The sequence below is a fragment of the Cynocephalus volans genome, chromosome 2, assembly GCF_027409185.1.
Source record: "Cynocephalus volans isolate mCynVol1 chromosome 2, mCynVol1.pri, whole genome shotgun sequence".
Taxonomy (NCBI): Eukaryota; Metazoa; Chordata; class Mammalia; order Dermoptera; family Cynocephalidae; genus Cynocephalus; species Cynocephalus volans.
In genome coordinates this window covers 101,960,756-101,981,180 of record NC_084461.1, presented here as the reverse complement: position 1 = coordinate 101,981,180, position 20,425 = coordinate 101,960,756, and the positions used below count along the sequence as shown (strand labels likewise).

At 41.5% G+C, this 20,425-nt stretch overlaps 1 protein-coding gene across 2 annotated transcripts in view; it reads left to right on the top strand.

The window, feature by feature from the left end:
* The window catches only part of SEMA6A (semaphorin 6A), a 122,757-nt gene extending 103,537 nt beyond the window's left edge, over positions 1-19,220 (top strand). For both annotated transcript variants that reach the window (XM_063085713.1, XM_063085714.1), the window contains one exon: positions 17,192-19,220. In XM_063085713.1, the coding sequence (XP_062941783.1) occupies positions 17,192-18,390 (1,199 nt within the window). In that variant the 3' untranslated portion in view covers positions 18,391-19,220. The remainder of the gene's footprint in view (positions 1-17,191) is intronic.
* The last annotated feature ends 1,205 nt before the right edge of the window (positions 19,221-20,425 follow it).

The following is a 20,425-nucleotide window of genomic DNA, read 5'->3' as shown; positions in this document are numbered from 1 at the left end:
TTTTGCAAGCACTGTGTGGTATGACTTGGTGATGGCGTTATTCCTTTGGAAAAGTCTTGTTCCTTTTCTGACTCATTATGACGTCCCTTAACTTGAACCAATCTGTGACCCCTTGCTTCTTTTCATTCCCTGACCTTGGTACCTTAATGATGTCACATCTGTGTGTGCAGCATCTCCTGGGACGCGAGAGTTTCAGGGGTTTTCTGAGGGCCTCTGATGGGTGCTCTTTCTCCTGGGTTGATTGTCTCATGGGAATGTGACATTTGTGTGCCCCAGCTTTAGGAGCTAAATATACTCTGGAATTGTTTCTAAAATACCTTGCATTTCCCCGCTAAGCAGAAATTGTGTCCACTGACCAGCTAGCTGAGGAGGAGTCAAGTGTCTGATGCCCTTTTGATTGGGGCCACTGAAAAAAGGCCAGTGAGCCAAATGAGCCCACAGCTGTACCTTGCAGATAGGCTGACCGCCACTCTGCTGGTCCCATTCTTTGTCCCACTTCATCCTCCAAACAATTCTGCATTTCCAGAGTATGTTTGCCCACCATTTTCTTTCTCATCCTTGCTATGTCTTCCGTCTTGATTTGATCCTGTGCATCCCTCACATTCTGTCGAAGCACTGTTCCTCACCTCGCGGTCTCACTCCTTCTGCTACCATTGTTCTTAGCCTCCCCCTTCCAAAATAACAGACCCCAGCCCTCTGCCCCTCTGTGGAATGTTCCAAGGTGCTTCCCTTCTACACCGTGAGTAGCGTTCTGACACTGTATGTATATGGAGTCGTACTCACAAAGCGTGAGAAGAGCCCCACAAAACACACAGAAGCATTATCACAGCAAATGAAGTAATTTTCTCTCAGTCACTGGCCTTGCCCTTCATTACCCTGCTGGCCTTGTCTAATGTCACTTGTCCTCACTGCTTTTCTTTAAAATTGCCTGATATCTTTCAAGCCCTAGATTCATTAGTAAAAACACGGCCAACCGCTCTGTTTTATCTCTGCGTCCCTAGATGTCTGGAGCCTCTAGAGCCAGCCCTTTAATCAGCAAGTGGATAAATTAGATGCAGCCCTGACTGCTTCTTTCTTGGTTTGGGCACATTTAAAAATATATATTATTTATTCATCCTGTAACTATTGAGGTGGTAATGGGTACTTATAAAATGGCTCTAATTACAAATAAATAAGAAAGAAAATCCAGTTTATTTTTAGATCTGGCTTATCCCCCACTATCCTTACCTCCCTTCCCACAGCAAAAGAAATAAGAGCTTTCTTTTTTAGGTTAATAGTGCTGAGAATGAATAGCCACTCTTGTGCCTCTTGTTTCTTACCAAAAGTAGCAATACTATAAAACCCAACTTCTAAGAAAACTGTAAGATATTTGAGGAAATTAGCCATGTACAGAGCTTCCAAGAGAGCTGTGTAGCATAAATACAAAATGTAAATGCTGATCGCTGCTGTTAGGACACAAGATAAATCCTGAACAGAAGAAAACCCCCTACTTCAGACTTTATTTTCTAGAGTTCTTGTAAGCTGTCAGAAAACAGGTGAAATAGTAAATGTATTCCCATTTGACTGGAAATTCCAGAATTGTAGTATGCTTAAATATACTGGGAAATTTTTAAGTGAGATATTAGATTATTATGTTTAGTCAAGAAGATATGCTCATTACAGACATGGGAAAGATGTAGAAACAATTTAAATTAGAGATTAAATGAATAATTTAAACAAAAATGTACAGTAAATGTTGAATATATTTTGATCAGTGTATGAGCTATTTGTGTAATTTTTAGATTGGGAAATAATACTCCAGTAAGATTCATAAGGTATATAAAGGATAATGAGTATATTGTCCTCACTTCATAGCAATCCTGAATGAAATTTTATGAATCACAGAGTTTGTCAACAGTCCCCTTTCTAGTCAATTATTTATTCCTTAAATGCATTGTAGCCTGGCAGTATTGGTTTAGGTTACTCAGGAACATCATAGTGTTGGAGAATATTAGGTCATGTGGTGGGAATTTACACCCTTTTCGTTTCTCTTTCAGTCTTGATGATGTCAAGGGAAAAGTTTCAGTCTGGTGCTTTGTCATTAACAACTCCCTAAACTTACTACTGTCCCTTTTTGACAGAGAGAAAACAGGCTGCTTACTGGGGCTTTGTAGCTGCAATTAATGTTGTTTTGCTTTCAGTTAATTTTATTTTTATAGTTTCCTCTGTCTGTAAAAAGTGACACTTTTTTTCATTTATGATAACGATATAAAGTTTTCATTTAAAATACATTTTGAAGATAATTTAAATAGACCATTAAGTAAATAGTAATGCAGGAGGTATTAGGGATATAAAAATGCTAAGTAAATAATATGGTAAGTGAGATTCATTGATATGACTTAAATTGTAATATTGGTAGTTGGATGACTAAACTTTGGGTACCTCTCGCCTAGAGCAAGTAAAGGAGTCCAGTGAGGATTTAACCACTGAAGTACCCAGGGCTTAGCTTCTGACATTTAGAAGAACGAGATTCCATAACCACCATCCCCTCTGTTGTCTGGGCACTGCAAAGCCACATGAATACGTGCATCACTCTGAGTGTTGCAATCATGCGACCTAGTGCTCTTCTGATTTCTTTTTTTCCAACTACTGAGCTTTGTGATTGGGGATGGAAAGTTTGGTCAAGTAGGATTTTAAAGTAAAATGGATTTAGACTAAAAAGAAATTAGCCACTGTAGGCTTGTTAAGCATCTGGCAAGTTTTTTCTCCACACTAGCAGTGAGCACCCTACAGAGGACTGCAGCTACTTATTACTCTAATTGTGGCTACTCATTTCTCTAATTGAGAAAGTTTGCCTTCAGCACTTCTGCTTCCCACCTATTCTTCTGCTATCCATAAGGATTCTTGTGCTCCACTGTTCCTCTAGCCAAGCAGTATCCTACACGTGATCCTTCTTCCCCTTTCCTCCCATTCAAACCTTACCTATTGAGAATCCCAAACCCTCAGCCAGGCTTTCTTTATTGACAGACTAACCCCATTTTAGGTGGGTATAGTTAATAATGGAGCCTACCCCTGACTACTCTTGAATTTAACACTCTCCAATGATTAAAATCTAACAGTTTGGGGTTCTCCCAATGGGGAAGGTAATTTTTTGGTTCCTATCAAGTCATGTGTAAATGATTTTATGTATGGAGAAAATTATTCCTGGTGACAGTAATAAAGGAAGAAAAATAGGCCTCTCCTCTTTTCCTGACTCCTAAACTCAGACTGAATATTTTCTCCACCATTTCTTCAGTAACATTCCAGTAACAAAAATGTTTTCTGAGGCATCTTGAACAATTTATCACTAGCTCTGTAGCACAAATTAGATGCCGATAAAGAGTTAGGGGGTCCTTACTGAAACAGACATAGTCCCTGCCCAAGAAATATGACATATGATGCATATGTTGTCACGAAAGCATAACAGAAAGCCTTACAACCACCACTGTCTTTGTGTGCAAGGCAAAACCATGCACAACAGACTTTAGAAAAAGACAGCAGAAAACTGGAGACAGCGTGGCTGAACACATAAAGAACATGGCACTCGAAAAGCTTTTCAGCCCCTTTAGTCCTTTCCTTCAGTACCAATATTATAGCAGTTATATATCATTTGACAGGGAAGATGAGGAAAATGAAAGATGTTTGGTGAAGGATTCATATTTAAAATTTTTGTGGGAATGCTCACATGCTCAGGCTTTTTTTTTTAAATAGCCCAAGCTTTATTTCAATAAAAAACTAAGCTTATACTAATTTGCATAGCTTTTATTAGTAAAACCTGTAGTATTATTAAAAATGTAATGGTAGAACAAGACAGCTTTCAAGGTGACTTGAGAGAAAGGGGTCTGTCTTACGAGGGGTCCTACTAGTGGGAGGTACTTAATCAATAATCAGGTGAACCAGGTAGAAACATGCATGGTCAGAGGCAAGGAACACTAAGAGATGGGGACCGATGCTGGTTGTTCTAAGACCCTTTTGAATTAGAGTTTATTTATTTCTGGTTTTGAGTATTAAAGGGAAGGTACCCTTCAAAGTTCATTATAAGTCTGGTATATAAGCTGCTCTAGTTGCTGATAATTAAAAATAAAATGTTTCTCAAAATTTAGTTCATTAGTATTTAATTTGTAAATTGTGCTATACCTGCCCCATAAAGATTTAGCATCATTTTTATTACTCTCTGTTAAACTATTTTAATCTCCAAAAGAGTAGAGTGGGTTTTAAGAGTATTTGTGGGAGTCATTTGAAGTATATTGTTTGGAGTTGGAAGACTAGGATTGCTGGATAAAATACAGGATGCCAAGTTAAGTTGAATTTCAAGTAAACCTAAATAATATTTCAAATATTCAGCTAAAACTGAATAATTTTTAGTATAAATATATTTCAAATATTGCCTAGGACATACTCTTAACTAAAATATTATTGTTTATCTGAAGTTCAAATTTAACTGTGTGTCCTGTATATTTTTTGCTACTTGGCAATCCTGTTGAAGAGGTTGCTGACAAGTTACTGAGTGAGTAATAAAGTCTAGTCTCTATATTACATTTGCCCTTTTACTCTTGGAAAATCTAGAATAACCCATTTTAGAGGAGTTTGAGTAAAAATTTTATTCTGTAAAAATTCTTATCATCATATTTAATTTCAGAGAATGATCACTAAAAGTTACATATGTGTTTGAAATGTGATAAAGAGTGATTTAAAAGATTATCACTGAAAGCAGGTTTTCAAATACCACTTTCAAGTGAAGAAGGCTCAGAAATCAAACCGTTCCTTAACAGGAGCATGGTTAAAGCTACTGGTTCTTTTAAATTTTATTTAACCTCAAGTTTTTATCAACTATTATATTAACCATCTGTATTTTTTTCTTTCTTAATTTATACGGCTGCCCTTTTCTTCCCCCCGTGGCTTTGGAGAGGAAGAACTGAAATCCGGAAAGCACTAGAAAATAATAGTTTAACAATGGTGACGGTAACCTTAGTCTCAAAGAAAGGCAAAACAGCAACCATTCCTTCTTTCCTTTCTTCATGCATTCAACAGACGTTCAGCAAATACGTGCTATACGTGAACCCTATGCTGAGTGTTACAGAAGGTACTGATTTGAATAAGCCTTACACTCAAGGAGCTTATGGTTTAGTAGGGGGCACACACAAGTGATCTCCGGTCTAACTCCTGGGGCAGAGTAAAGTCTGAGAGTCAGAAGTTGAGGAAAGACAGTTGGCAAGGACTGAGAGTAGTCAGAGAGGCACAACTAATTCCAAGTGGGGGGCCTGGGAAAGGCCTCACAAAGCCTTGAAGAAAAAGTTGGATTTCAGGGACAGAAGCGGGGAAGTACATTCCAAGCTGAATAAGTTTCATGACCAAGACACCAAGCTATGAAAGTACAGAGTGTGATTATAAAAAGACAAGTAATGTGGGATGATAAAGTGATAAAGTATGTGGAGGGCTGGATGGGAATTGCGATTGAAATGGTACTCTGGAGCCTTAAATGTCAAAACCGAGGAGTTTTGGCCTTAGCCGCAGGCAGTGATAAGTAGATGGTGGGAAGAAAGGGATTAAAGGAGGGTGGAAGAGAGGGAAATAAGACAGAGAGATTGGTGGACTACATATAGTAAATTAGTTGTATTAGGTTATTAATTACATATACACAATAAATTTGGGAAATAGAATTCTGCATCAGTTTTGCATCTAAAGTGTCTGTTCTTACACATCACTGGCATTTTCCTGGTAGCTGCTCCTTGCCAAACTAAGAGCTCTATCCTAGGTAAAGTCCCAGGCAAGCTGATCTCCAAACTTAGGCTTTGCTGTCACTTCAGTTAAAACTCTGGGGTACATGGCATATGGTAGACTTTCATCCAGGACAGACTTTTGAAGCAGAGGAGACTAAGAAAGAAATGATAATATAATGCAGGATGCCATGGATTTATTTTTGCTGCGTTAATATTTGTCATCTACCAGAAAAGGAATCTATCTGTAGTCTGACTTTTCTTTGAAGGGCTGAGGAACACGATACCGCCAGCAGGCCGGGTACTGGGCAATCAAATAGATGATGCAGAAGTTTCCATGTGTGAGCGCGCGCTGGGGAGGGGCGAGGCTGAGAAGCCCATGCGGAGGCTGTAATTGTTCTTTCGGTAGTGCAAGCATAGATATAGATTTGATCTAATTAATTCTGTATCCTCCTGACAACTTGCTGAATTTATCTAAGGTCTTGATGAGATTATTGTGGAAAGGGTAGAAGGAAAAAAAAGTTAAATGTCAGCCATGTAGAAAGCTGTTTCATCTCCCTGCCTGCCTGAATCTGTACACCGATATTTGAATTTTATTTCTAGAGATACCCGCTAAACCTCTTTTTTTCCACCTGACATCCATTTTCTCAAGAAATGAAGAACTGAAATTGAGATTATGGAGATTTGAAATTTTGCTTTTAAAACAGCAACTTAAAACCTTAGGGTATTATAAAACTCAATTCATCTTCCAGAGGTGCTTCTTAATTTTAATCTCTAGCCACTTTTTCAAGCCACATCATCGTTGGCATGACACTTTACCCCAACCCTTTTCCCTCAATGTCTTTTTTTCCATTCTCTCCCATCCTCTGTATAAAAACGCACACAGTGACAAAGTTTTCTGACAGCTTAATGGAACTTTCAAGGACTACAGGGACTAGGTCAGGCATGATCTTATTAATGAACATCTGGAGTAGTTAAAATTTGCTCTTTAATTGGTTCTCCTGCACTATGTGCATCGAGACTTTGTTTAGTGCTAACTAGGAGATTGCAAAGAGTTGATTCATGGTTTGGATCATGTGCAATAATGGAAAAATTATATTAGCTTTGTCTAAAAACTTACTTTCCAATAGCCTAGTTTTATGAAGAATAAAAGGGAAAAAGGGGCTTTTTAGAAGTTTTACTTTGCAAACCTCACTGCTCCATACATGAACTAGTCTACAGAGGGAAAAATAGTAAAAGCCAGGTAGTTTTCTGAGGATAGCTTCTCCTTTCTTGACATTACACATGAGAATGGCCTCAAATGCTATAGGGCTTGCCCGGAATATATAAAGCATGCCATTGTCATGGAAAGAAAGGGGACATTTGCTTGCTGATCACAGAGAGATGCAGGCTATGAGAGTAATAGGTAAACTCCTACCAAGGGCATGGGCTGCTCTGAGGAGCTGAAAGGAGTCACATGAACCTCATCATATGTTAATGTCTCAGCACCTGAAATCGTGGGAAGCCCCCGAAGTAAACTAATAAAATGTAGTTGGCTATATTCAAATATAACAGGTGCGTAGTAGACAGGATCTGAATAGGTGTCAGAAAGCCAATTACAGGCAATGTGAATGTTTGTCATCCTTAATTAATATTTCTTAAGCTCTTTTAAGCCTAAAGCCTGGGAACTATCTTTGTAAAGAGATTCATTTTTAATGAGATAATAGGAATTTTTCTACTTCAGTTATTTTTAAATTTCATATTTTCTAAAAGGATGCATTCCTTTTCAAACATATATCTGCAATTACATTTCTTCACTGAAGTCAGAGGCAGTCATTATGAACTATGTAGAAATAATGGCAGTTTGGTATAGTCAACCACTGGCAATGCTTTATTAGGAGGGAAAATGGTGTCGAGAAATTTATAGGGCGGCAAACTGCATTATGCCTAACCTTTTGGACATATTAAAGCATGTCATTTTCCAGTCCTACAGCCTCTTGTTATTCATAAATAATAGATAACACTGAACACAATCATCTGACATTTGTTAAGGTAATAAATATATCCTAAGTGCTGATGGGTCTTGTACTCCATGATTTAAAAGCACCCAGCAGAAATTTAATGTAACTTAAAAGTGTCTTATGTAATTCTATGGATTTGTAGATTCGGTTCAACTCAGCAGATCTGTAAACGCTGAGCTCTGTTGACTGCACTGTTGTGCTAGGCATTTTTATTATTATAAAGCAAGGTCTTAATTTGGGAAATGAAACACGAGCTCAGGTCTCTCCTTTCAATCCAGGAATATAAAGGAAAAGAACCTTCCTGAGTTTCTTGTGTCTGGTCATACAGAGGTAGGGGGAAAAGATTTTGGCATCCCCTGAACCATTTTCAAATGTTGCTTGATGGCTGTCAGTTGAGTTTAGGGAGTTGATTTTGAGGTGATATTAGACACAGTTCTTTAAAGAAGTCACTCTATCCAATGGTGGGCTTCATCAAGCATTCTGCTTCTTCTGTCCTTGGGACCCAGTCATGATTGGGCGGACCCAATCTAGGACATATCAGAACTCTGTCATATCAACCACTACATGATGGCCACTGTCACAGAGATGGGGAGCATTAGAAATTCCCCTCCATGTGTTCATGCCAGGGCAGATAAAGAGACCACAGGCATTTTTCCAGCAGTCTTGGTACTAGCAACTTGGGTTGATACAGGAGTAGCAACACAATATTTTAGGCCATATGTCATGCTTTTGTCAGGTACCAAGGAAATTAGAAATTTGTCTTTCCGATAAAATAACATCAGTTTTGTATTTTGTCGGAGTATGGTAACCACAATAAAGAAATTATACTTGAGACCCACTAAAGACTCATACTTGGAACACGAGGGAAAACTCGGTGATTTTATTTATTATTTATTTTACACATCATTTTGGAACTCTGGCTGTACGCTGCCTCGGTGGTAACTGAGGCTGGGCTTTAAAGCTAAACACCTACGGCTGGCTGGTTTCTCAGCCGGTTAGAGCATGGTGTTACAACACCAAGGTCAAGGGTTTGGATCTTTGCACTGGCCAGCAACAACAGCAAAAAAAAGTGCTAAACACCTAGATGTGTTTTCTGGATTATTATTCATGTCATTTAGAACAGTGTTCATCAAGTTTTACTGAACATAAGAATCATGTGGAGGCCTTGTTAAAATGCACGCTTCTGGGCCCAGTGCAGAGATTCTGATACAGAAGATCTGGGTAGGACCTTAGGATTTGTTCTTCTAACACATTCCAGGTGACACTAATGCTAAGTAGCACTGATTTAGGACACTTTCCAAGTTGCTGATGGTCTATCTTATCTAAACTCACTGGACAATACTTTGCTGTATTTTTAAATCCTTAGTTTTCCACTCTTGACGAACACAATTGAACCCTACCAAAGTGTTGCCTTAAAATAGTATTATCTTGGATCCTGTACTTGTCAGAAATTCTAGAACCACTATCCTTACATTATTAATTGAGCATTAACATGTGTCCTGCACAATGCCAAGAGATTTACATACATTTGTTTATTTAACCTTTTTAAGCTTTCCAACAACACTCATCTCATAGCCAACACTATGGGAGATAAGAGATTGAGTGACATGCCCAAAGTCACACAGCTAGTTACTTGTAGATCTAAGACTCTAACCCAGGTCTTTATGACCTCAAAATTTATGTTCTTAACCAGTAATATCCAGCCTCATCTAAGACCTAGATCCCCAGAACTATATATTTTAGCAAGTTTAAGTTGGCAGTTTGTGGAGTACTAAAACAGACCTGTTTATTCATATTTGTTTTTATGTTTGCTTTGTAGAGAAAATTCAAAGCACTGCAAATAATCCAAGCAAAGAATCACCCAAATTTCACAATTTTATAAAGAAATCCACTTTCCCTTTTTGTAGCTTTGATGGCCTTATGAGAGAGCAAAGAAAAGGAAGCTAGAAAATAGAAATACTCTGTTTGCATTCAGAAATGACTTAGATGTTGGGTTTCCAGTCTTATTTAGAAAGAAAATCACAAAAGGCAGGAAAATTAATCTTATAAATTCTGCTGGAACTTTGCCAATCTAAAATAATCGTTACCTTTACAGGGACAGTAACAATTCTAACACATGGAACCACAGACCAACATTCCAGGGCATGGCTTTTAAAAATTATCTTATCATGCCTCTTCGTCTAGACACTAATCCATGCTCTGAAGGTAGCACTCCCATTGGCAATGCCAAGTCTAAAACAGTGGAGCAGCAAAGGAACAGTGAACTCACTCACGTTGGCGCAGAGGGGAACATGGAGCTGTTTCTTCTCTAAAAACATGAAATGGAATGAGTTTCATGCTCATTCTCCCTTCTCTTCCTGTGGTGGCATCCAACAAAAAAGCCCATCAATTTCAAAGGTGGTAGAACTGGAAGTGGGTTCATCTGCAGTCAATCACAGTAAGCATTATTTCAATATGTGAATGTTAAAATAGCTTCTGAACTGAGGATATTAAACAGCCAGGCCAGGAAGCTACCTCTATTTTGGTATGGTCAGTCATTAACCTTATACGTCTTAAAGACAATGGCCCCTCCCAATACCTAATCTTCAGCCTGCCAGGAAAAAAAAAATTAAAAAATAAAAGGAAAAGGAAAATTTGAGTTATCAACTCTGAGCCCATTTCATGGCTTCTGGCGTTTCAGTTTATTCCTAAGCCATCTGGTTCACATTATGCTGTAAGACAAGAAGAAGGCTTCTTCCTGCTGAGATAACCACAGAGAGCTCCCATTTCACTTTCAGTGTGGTCATCTTGATTGGCTCGGGTGTGGCTTTGAGGATAAATTGCCTCCAGTTAGGGTTTGTCCCCTATTTGTTTTCCTCTCTTCTTACCCGCGATTTCAGCAGGCCTTGTGTGGTTAGCTGCCATGAGGCTTGGCCAGTGCTTAGTTCATTCATTCATATTGCCTTGCAGGACCGAGAGCCTGACATTTTGTTGCAATAAGATTTTCAAACAAGAAAAATTGGGTTGTTAGATTCCATTCACCCAAGTTGTTATGAGGATTTCAAGGAAATTGCAGGCTTGTCTTACTATAAAGCAGAATCAAGGGTCTATTTTTAGGGGATCCTCCTCTGGGGCTTTTCTTGGTGTTTTGCCATCTTTCTTAGCTCTCAGACCCAACACAAACCCTCTCTGGCTCAGCGAGGGAGGAAATGTCCATCCTCCTTTTTGCCTTTGCATATTTCTCTAAAGGACACAGAGAGGCTTTGTTGTCTTTGTGGTCACCGGGTCCGCTTGACACAGATGCCTATTAATCACTTCACTATGGAGACAGACACGTCCATCATATCACAGCAGCTCAGAAACAGGCAGGCCAGTGAACAGAGTGCGAGGAGAAAGTTCCCACTTAACCACGCCAAGTCACTGGCTGCCTGGATCTTAGACCCAGCTGGTAATTACGGTGGGGGTGGGGAGGGCTCTTTCATGGTATTTAGCTTAAAAGGTACAATTGCTTTTATGTATTTTTGTTGGTTTTGCTTCATATTTTGATAGGATAGATAACATCTCCCAGCCATCTGAAAGGTGCAGGGAATAAGTATACTCGAAGACTGAGTTTTAATTTTAAAAACAGTAATAATAAATGCAGATAGACTGGCTGTGCTTTTGATGCAAAGATGGTGACTCTTTGAAGCCAGTAGTTTTTCAATAATGGATTCAGTGTGGAGCAGAGCAAGCTGAAAGTCAGCTTTCTCAGACAAGACTCTTGAAATTTCAGGTAATTAACCAAGAACTTTTCTTCCAAAACTGACAGGTCTTCTAAACATTTTTTTCAGTCATTCAAAGCTTCTCATAGCCTGCTTCCAAATCGTGTTTTAGCTCCCAGTCTTATTTTTCCTCTACAAGTACTCGTTCATTCATGCGTTCGTTTACTATTCATTTAATGGATATTTTCTGAGCACCTTTATGCCTGGGCATTTAGAGGTGAAGCCCTTCCTCCTAGAGCTGCTGTCTAGGTGAGAAAAACAAGCATAAGGTAAGTATCACAGGAGCGATGACTTTAGGATAAAGAAAGCACAGAGCCCTGGGGACACTTGCAGAGGGAAGAGCTTTCCTGTTGGGAGTAGGTAGAGACTGTTTCTCCATCCATATAAGCTGAGACGTAAAGATAGGTTCTGATGAGTGGAAAGCTCACAGGGAATATTCCAGGCAGATGGAGCAGCCTGTGTGAAAGCCCAGAAGCACACAAGAGCACAGCATGGTGGCTCATGCCTGCAGCCTAAGAGACTAGAGAGGAGTTAGACCATTCGCCATTACTGAAGACAGCCATCACTGTCCTTCTCTGCACACCTTGGTTCTTGTTGCTCTCTCCACTTCAGCTGAAATCCTATGTGTCCTTAAGGCTTAGCTCAGATGCCATCCCCTACATAAAACTTTTGCCCACTGTTGAGGTAGAAGTGATGTATCTCATGACACCTCCACACTTTAGATGGAGTCAATATGAGCACCTGCCTTCTTCCCCACTGGTTCATGCCTCATTCACCTTGGCCTCCCCAGCACCTAGCACAAGTAGATGAGTGCTAAAGGCAGCCACAAAGATGCATGGAGCTGAAACTTTGATACACCAGAAGAGTGATAATAAAGACACCCAGAGAATCACAATCCGACCCTGGGTTAGGAGACAGCAGCATTTCTGAGGCAAATGGTCCCAGAGCCTGGTGCTGGGCTCCTGGTGCACAGACATTAATAAAGAATTTGGTGTGTGATATTTCAAAATTCATTAACATGGTCGTCATAGGAAAAGTCAGAACTGCACTGGGCTTCCTCTTTTTTAACAGTTTACAATTGTTCTTATTTTGAATTACATGTTGCAGAGTCTGGGGGCAGTCATTCATCATCTTTACATTGCTTTGACCTCTAAAGAGCTTCAAACTGCCTCTCAGAGGCCTCCCTCCAGCATCTGAAAACTCTCACCTCAGGGGAAAAAAAAAGCAAACAAAAAAAACCTGGAGATTCTATTCTTTCTCAGTTCTGCCAATTTAAAGCATGATTTCTGAGAAACCTCTAGGCCATTGTGTGCTTTGCTTCCTGCAATAGGAAGGTGGAAAGAATAACCATTTAGCACCTCATGACTGGTGAGAAATAGCTGGTGGTTAATGAATCAATGCAAAGGATTTTTCAGATACTGTTTTCATTACTAATGCCCCATTTTCAATTGGTGAAAGCAGAAGGCCCAAGGGTTGGTAGAAGAAGGCATTTCAACACGCCAGGGTAGAGAGGCCAATTCTAATTGTTCCCCTGCAGTGGGAGGATACCTGGGGAGGAGAGGATACCACCCTACAAAGGCCCTTTCACTTCTCTAGGGCTTCCGTGCAGCACCTGGAGAGATGGAAGTTCATCCCAGCTCCAGCTCTTGCCCTGTGCCCTTTGCCCTTTGCAGAGAGATGCATTTGTTTCGGATTATTCAATACCATCGGAGCACTCAGTTGTTACAAATAACCCGTTTACCCTCGTTGGCTCTTTTGGAATTATCTCAGAACCTGTTTCTTTTCATCTTTAAAATAAGTTTCTCTTCTTATTGTTTTGAACACTGAGCACCTTTATAGATTATTTTTTATTTGTCTGGGGACACTACTATTAAAATTCCATTACATGATTGGAGATATAATTCATTTCTGTTACTGCAAAAGCAAGGTTAAAGTCACTCCAAAGATGACCCACCACATTTAGAAGTCTGTTTAAAAATGTCCCAACAATGTATTGAAAACCCACTCATTCAACAATCATTTACTGAGTTCCCGACTAAGAGCTCTGGGGATGGTGAGGGTCATGAGTGGAAACAAAATACGGTACCTGCTCTTGAGGAACTGATTGTAGGATTATTACTCTGCTGGGGAGCTAACTATAACTGCTGTGTTTTGCTCAGCATTTTCCATTTGTCGTTTTAATTATTTCAAAATCCAAGACCTATAGGCCATCATGAAACAAAAGTATGTGCTCCCTTACACTGCCTCAACATCTCATCTCATCTCTTTGACCCCATTCAAACAGCACACGGTTTGGAGCTGGGAAGAACAGGTCTGCCCCTCTCCCCTGGGAGATGGATAGCAAATGGAATCAAATGGAAAAGCTGTGACATCACAGAAGCCCTGTGTGAGCCACTAACTCACCGCTTCTCTTTGTGACTTCTTTTGACCTTTAGATTTATCCAGCAAACTGCAGCATTTAAGCTCTTTCCTATTCTTTATTTCATTTGATTCTTCTAACAAGCCAGTAAGGCAGTAAGGTTAAGTGCGTTAACTGCACGTCACAGATGAAAATACTGAGGCCCAGAGATGTTAAGTCGCTTGCCTTTGGTGGCCCAGATGCTAAGTGGGCACCTAAGACTCAGGGCCCTATTAGATCTCCTGTCGGGCCTTAAAAACTAACGCCACCTTAAGTGACATTACAAGCGGCGCTCTTCAGGGCTCTCTTCCCCCATCTCCTTCCAAAGGGGACAGGAGGGAAAGAGGAATCCCAGGCCATTCGCTCGCCCACCGAAAGGAACGAGGCTAGGGCTGTTCGGTCGGCCAGCGGCGACCCGACAATCTCCTACTCTAGTGTTGCTTGCACCCCACCATGGGGACTCTCTAACAAGTCTGGTGTGTTTGATCCTTCACAAAGGCCATGCCGCAACATTGATTTGATCATTTCTGTGAATGCTCCTTTGCCTTTTTCATGATGACATAAGCAGAAAGCTTGAAGTTTGGAAGGCATTTCCAAAACTAATTTTTACCTTTTTATCTTACTCAACTGCGCTTTCAACTTAATCTCTGATGTAATTTTGGAAGTTTCTGAACTTGCACAAGCAAAAGAGGGAAGCCCCTTGCCTCCCTGTGCATGTCTAAAAGATGGAAAGACACAGAAAGGTTTTTAAGGGCACTATTTGCATAACAAAATGAGACTGGGGGTGGGGGGAGATGTCTGAGACACCATTTTCCTCAAAGGTCAGATCCTACTTATCAACAAACCAAAAACTTGAACTCAAATGTCATCCACTAAAAAACAGTTTTTCCCAGGGAAAGAGCAAATGGTTTCCATGAGACTAAGATGGCCAAGGACCTGGAGACATAAAGGAAGAATAATATGTGGGAGCTAAAAATAAGGTTAAGAAGCAGTGCATAAATTTGAAAATTTTGCAGTTTTCCCATTGAAACAAATGAATTGCTCTAGCCTTACTCTTTTCATGTTCCTCTTAAATTGAGAGGGCATTTAAATTGCAGAATGTCAAAGTCAACTGTAGATAGCTTCCTACTGTAACTACACATTTACTGGGAAGACACAGCCTCTCAAATGTCGTTGCTCAGAAGGGCTCCATGATATACCTGGAACCCACCAAAGACCCCACTGAAGTCACCAAGTCAGTGAGGGAAATTAAACCCATTTTATTCACAAGTGTACATTTTTGTGCAATTATGTGTAGGTGGTTAAAAACGATGTTCAACAGAACCCCATACACAATCAAAATTGAAGGAACATCAGTTGCTATTTTAGCATAACAACAAGGAAATGCACACTTGCAGAAGAAATTTTCATCAGCACATTTCCTTGGTGACTAGGTATTAAAATATATTTGAATGCAAGACAACCCACTGTTTGGGGAGCTCCACACATAAAAGGTGTGAGTTACAGTCAAATTTCTCTGTTTTTTTGCTCCTCAGTTTCTACCCCTTAAAAGCTCATGAAGATAAATCTAAACATATTTGAAAAGTGTCAGATTTGAAAATTATTCACTATCTTACCATCTTATACACTCTTCTGTTAGGATGAATTGCCCTTCATTATCAAGGAAATTTGTTTAATCACAGAATCTTTGTTTCTCAAGTGATATTTGCTGCTTCTATTTATTCCCACCTGAAGTCACAATCCTTTGTCACAGGGCAATCATTTCCACAGCAACCAACTGTGATGTCACTATTCAGGGGAGGAGGACGGTTTAGAAAGGAAGGAGAAAGAGAATGTAATTTTCAGGCTAAGCTTTCTGGGTTTTAAAACCTTCATTCACTTCAGTAATCAAAATATTTTAGCAAAAAAACCCCCAGCGCCAAAGCTGCATTTCTTTAAGGTCTCGGCTGTAACATAAAAAACATTTCAGAAGTTTAAGGGTTGCATGTCGTGGGTCTGGGAGAGGGTAGATTTTTATTTCAATTCATTCTAATTCTGTGCCACTGATACCTGCCAGTAAAATACATTAAACATATTCCAGAAAGAGTTGATTTAGTAGATGAAAAATGTGTCTCCCGGGACCAGAGAAGGTACATTTTCTGTCTTGCTATGGTTTCTATAATAGGAACAATGTTTACATTTCCTCAGCCCATGCAATGCCTCTAATGTATTCCATGTTCTTTCACTCTCCAGAGGCAGGAATTGAAGTATTTGAGATTTTATTTTTTAGCTACTGCATCAAGCACTTAAGATCTGACAATTGTGATGTGTATTCTCGCTTGGTATTAAAAAATTAAAGCTTCGGTGTTTGCGTTTGATTAGAGTCGCTCAGCTTGGTGGCTGATTAAGCAGGAACAGGGAAAGCAACTTTCTTCAGAAACACAGCATCTCGGTTAATGTAGTGTAAGATTATGGACAGATATAGTCACATAATTTTTATTAAGTTGAAGAGATTAGCTCTGCTGAAAAATTTCACCATGACAGCAAACTGTAAGCATAATAGTGGGACCTGACGTTTCTCAAACCCACCATAGGGCCCCAAATGGTCTCTTTTCTAAATATTTTTCAGTTCCTGTAAGAAGAGAGCTTCATTCAAATATGCAGCATATTTACCTGAATTGAGTGTGTGCATGTGTGTTTTGTTTTGTTCTTTCTGGAGAGGTGATGCAAAATCAGCATAAACTTTTGTAACCAGGGAACTTTAGCTATTTTCTTTCATTGTGAATGATACGCATTCTCTTTCCTCCCGTTGCCTGAAATGCAAACTTACCTTTCTCCAGACAGAGGCCCCGATGCCCACAAGGAGGTCATCAGAAAAGGGCCCAACCGGAAGCCTGAAGTGTTGTGTGATTTGTTGGTGTAACATGCATAAAATTGTTGCCAGTTTCCCCGGACTGAAAATATCTTGGTTATCCCAATTCCATGAGGGGAAGATTGAGAAGAGGTGAAGAGGGAAAGCGAGAGAAACAAATTTTGAAAGCTAAAACCTGCCATATTTCATGGAGTGAAGCAAAGTAGAAAGAGCATGTACTAGAGAGAGGGAAAAGCACTTTATCCGAACACAAAGGTGGCAACAAATAAGTCCATTTCCACACTTCACAGGGGGAGCTTGGGAAGGATTGATCGGTTAATGTTTGGCAGGCTGCGCCTTGAAGACAAGTTACGCAGAGGTGCTATTGTCACTTATTACTGTTATTAATTAACAGGGTGAATGCCAAACAAAAATGAGCCTCATGGTGTGCTTTCATTTCTTAACACCATATGCGATGTCTATTGCAGGAGTGATTCGGGAAAGTTACCTCAAAGGCCACGACCAGCTCGTTCCTGTCACCCTCTTGGCCATTGCAGTCATTCTGGCTTTTGTCATGGGGGCCGTCTTCTCAGGCATCATCGTCTACTGTGTCTGCGATCACCGGCGCAAAGATGTGGCCGTGGTGCAGCGCAAGGAGAAGGAGCTCGCCCACTCGCGCCGGGGCTCCATGAGCAGCGTCACCAAACTCAGCGGCCTCTTTGGGGACACCCAGTCCAAAGATCCAAAGCCAGAGGCCATCCTCACGCCGCTCATGCACAACGGCAAGCTGGCCACTCCCAGCAGCACGGCCAAGCTGCTCATCAAGGCTGACCAGCACCACCTGGACCTCACGGCCTTGCCCACTCCGGAGTCCACGCCGACGCTGCAGCAGAAGAGGAAGCCCAGCCGCGGCAGCCGCGAGTGGGAGAGGAACCAGAACCTCATCAACGCCTGCACGAAGGACATGCCCCCCATGGGCTCCCCCGTGATCCCCACGGACCTGCCCCTGCGGGCCTCCCCCGGCCACATCCCCAGCGTGGTGGTCCTGCCCATCACGCAGCAGGGCTACCAGCATGAGTACGTGGACCAGCCCAAAATGAGCGAGGTGGCCCAGATGGCGCTGGAGGACCAGGCTGCCACCCTGGAGTATAAGACCATCAAGGAACATCTCAGCAGCAAGAGTCCCAACCACGGGGTGAACCTGGTGGAGAACCTGGACAGCCTGCCCCCCAAAGTTCCCCAGCGGGAGGCCTCCCTGGGCCCTCCGGGAGCCTCCCTGTCTCAGAATGGCCTGAGCAAGCGGCTGGAAATGCACCATTCCTCTTCCTATGGGGTTGACTATAAGAGGAGCTACCCCACGAACTCGCTCACAAGAAGCCACCAGGCCACCACCCTCAAAAGAAACAATACTAACTCCTCCAACTCCTCTCACCTCTCCAGAAACCCGAGCTTTGGCAGGGGAGACAACCCGCCTCCCGCCCCGCAGAGGGTGGACTCGATCCAGGTGCACAGCTCCCAGCCATCGGGCCAGGCCGTGACTGTTTCGAGGCAGCCCAGCCTCAACGCCTACAACTCACTGACGAGGTCAGGGCTGAAGCGTACACCTTCGCTAAAACCGGACGTACCCCCCAAACCTTCCTTTGCTCCCCTTTCCACATCCATGAAGCCCAATGATGCGTGTACATAATCCCAGGGGGAGGGGGTCAGGTGTCCAACCAGCAGGCAAGACCAGGCGCCCGCTCAGCTCAGCAAGGTTCTCAACTGCCTCGAGTATCCACCAGACCAAGATGGCCTGCAGCAGAGCTGAGGACACTGGGTCCTCCTCTCTGGGACACAGGGGTACCCTCGAGAATTGGGCCGTGTGGTTTGGTGAAGGTTTGCAACAGTGAGACTCACCTCCATTATCTTCCTTCACTCTCCCCCACACCCTACAACAGGTCGGACCCACAAAAGACTTCAGTTACCACCACAAACATGAGCCAAAAGCACATACCCACCCCACTCCCATACACATGCACACACATGCACACACAACACACACACAGGTAAATAGCAAATGCAACATTTTGTCCGGAACTGCACGGGGCGTTGCCAAACTAGGCTAGCGTTCCAAACTGCAAAACACAAACACATTTTTTAAAATCACAAAAATTTTAAAAAGACAAAAAAATAAAGAATTCATTGATAATTCTAACTCAGACTTTAACAATGGCAGAAGTTTACTATGCGCAGATACTGTGAAATGCCCACCAGTGTTACAGCTTTCTGTCACAGCAGAAAAATGCCATGTTGGGCAACTATGTCATAGATTTCTGCTCCTCCTGTCTTTTAATGAAATAACGTGACCGTTAACGCAAGTAACTCTTTATTTATTGTTCACCCTTTTTTTTTTCCTTACGGAAAAGACTCTTCCACATCATCCTATGTGCAGCTCTTCAGAAAATCCATTGAAAGTTAAACTATTTAACGTGAAATCCATTAACTGGAATAATTGAGTTTCTTTATTTTTACAATAAATTCACTGAGTAAATAAGTTGGAGCTGGAATTCTGAGCTTTGTGTTTGGACTGTCTGGTTTACAGCTAAAGGAAAAAGTTAAAAGGGGTATATTTATTTAAATCTACCAGTTAATTTGCTGGTGAGGTCTCTGGCCTATAACATGCAAAAAATTAATTAGTTTAAAAGTCCTTCCAGATCCTAACTTCTAAAGCAACCAGGAGAGAGACTTTTAGAATGGCACATCCTGTACCATTGCAGCCAATGTGGCTTTGTCCGTGGTTCCTCCCTTCTGGGAAGGCACCAGCTTGCGATATGCCATCTCATTTCACCTTGCATGTGAGACAGCAAATGAAATCCACTGACGGTGTGAACTAATTAATATGCTGGCTGCTACCCTGCATAAATTAGTGGTTTGATCACACGGGTTTTTTGTGGGATTACATCTGTGAATAGCCTGTTTTCCACATGTAAATTTGTGCCTTACACCTTGAGTTGTGTGTACTTGTAAACTGTTGTTATGATCAACTTTTTCCCCCTTTTGAAAAAAATGCAGATATTTATTTTACTCTCCCTCCCCCGACCCCCCACTCCAGCCCTCTGGAAGATTGGAGTCAAGCAGATGGAAGAAGAATGCAGTGGTGATGGTTGGAATGCTGCTGTCTGGGAAAGCTGGGCGGCACCACACCCTCCGATTCACACTGCCTTCTAGTCGTGCCAACGCAAACCACTCTTTGGCTGTGCTGCCAAGCATGGACCCCAGTGTTGTGGGTGGCCAATCCCCTTTCTTCCTCCAGAACTCCCTGCTTCCCTTATATTCTCAGATCATTTCAATATGGTGATATCCTCATTCTCCAGCAGAAAAGGGACTAATGTCCCAGTCCTCATTTCTGCTGTGTCCACTGGCTGGAGAACACACTCTGTGCAGTTGGGCAGGCACCTGGGAGAAGTCTCCGCGACGTGTGCTGAGCACACACGTGCAATGCGCACAAAGAAACGACATGGAAATAGATGCAGGCAGGCTGGTCCCTGCTGTGATTAATGAGTAACTCCAAGTACAAGGCCAACCACAATGGATGCTGCAAAAATGTTGACTGGGGCAAAAGATTTTTTATTTTATTTTTTTTTAATTTCTTTATCCTTTTGTTGTTATTCCTTCAGGGGGGTCGGAAGGGTGGGCATGTGTTTTTGTCCCCTTGGTTTTTATTTGCTCAAGCACCCAGAGGA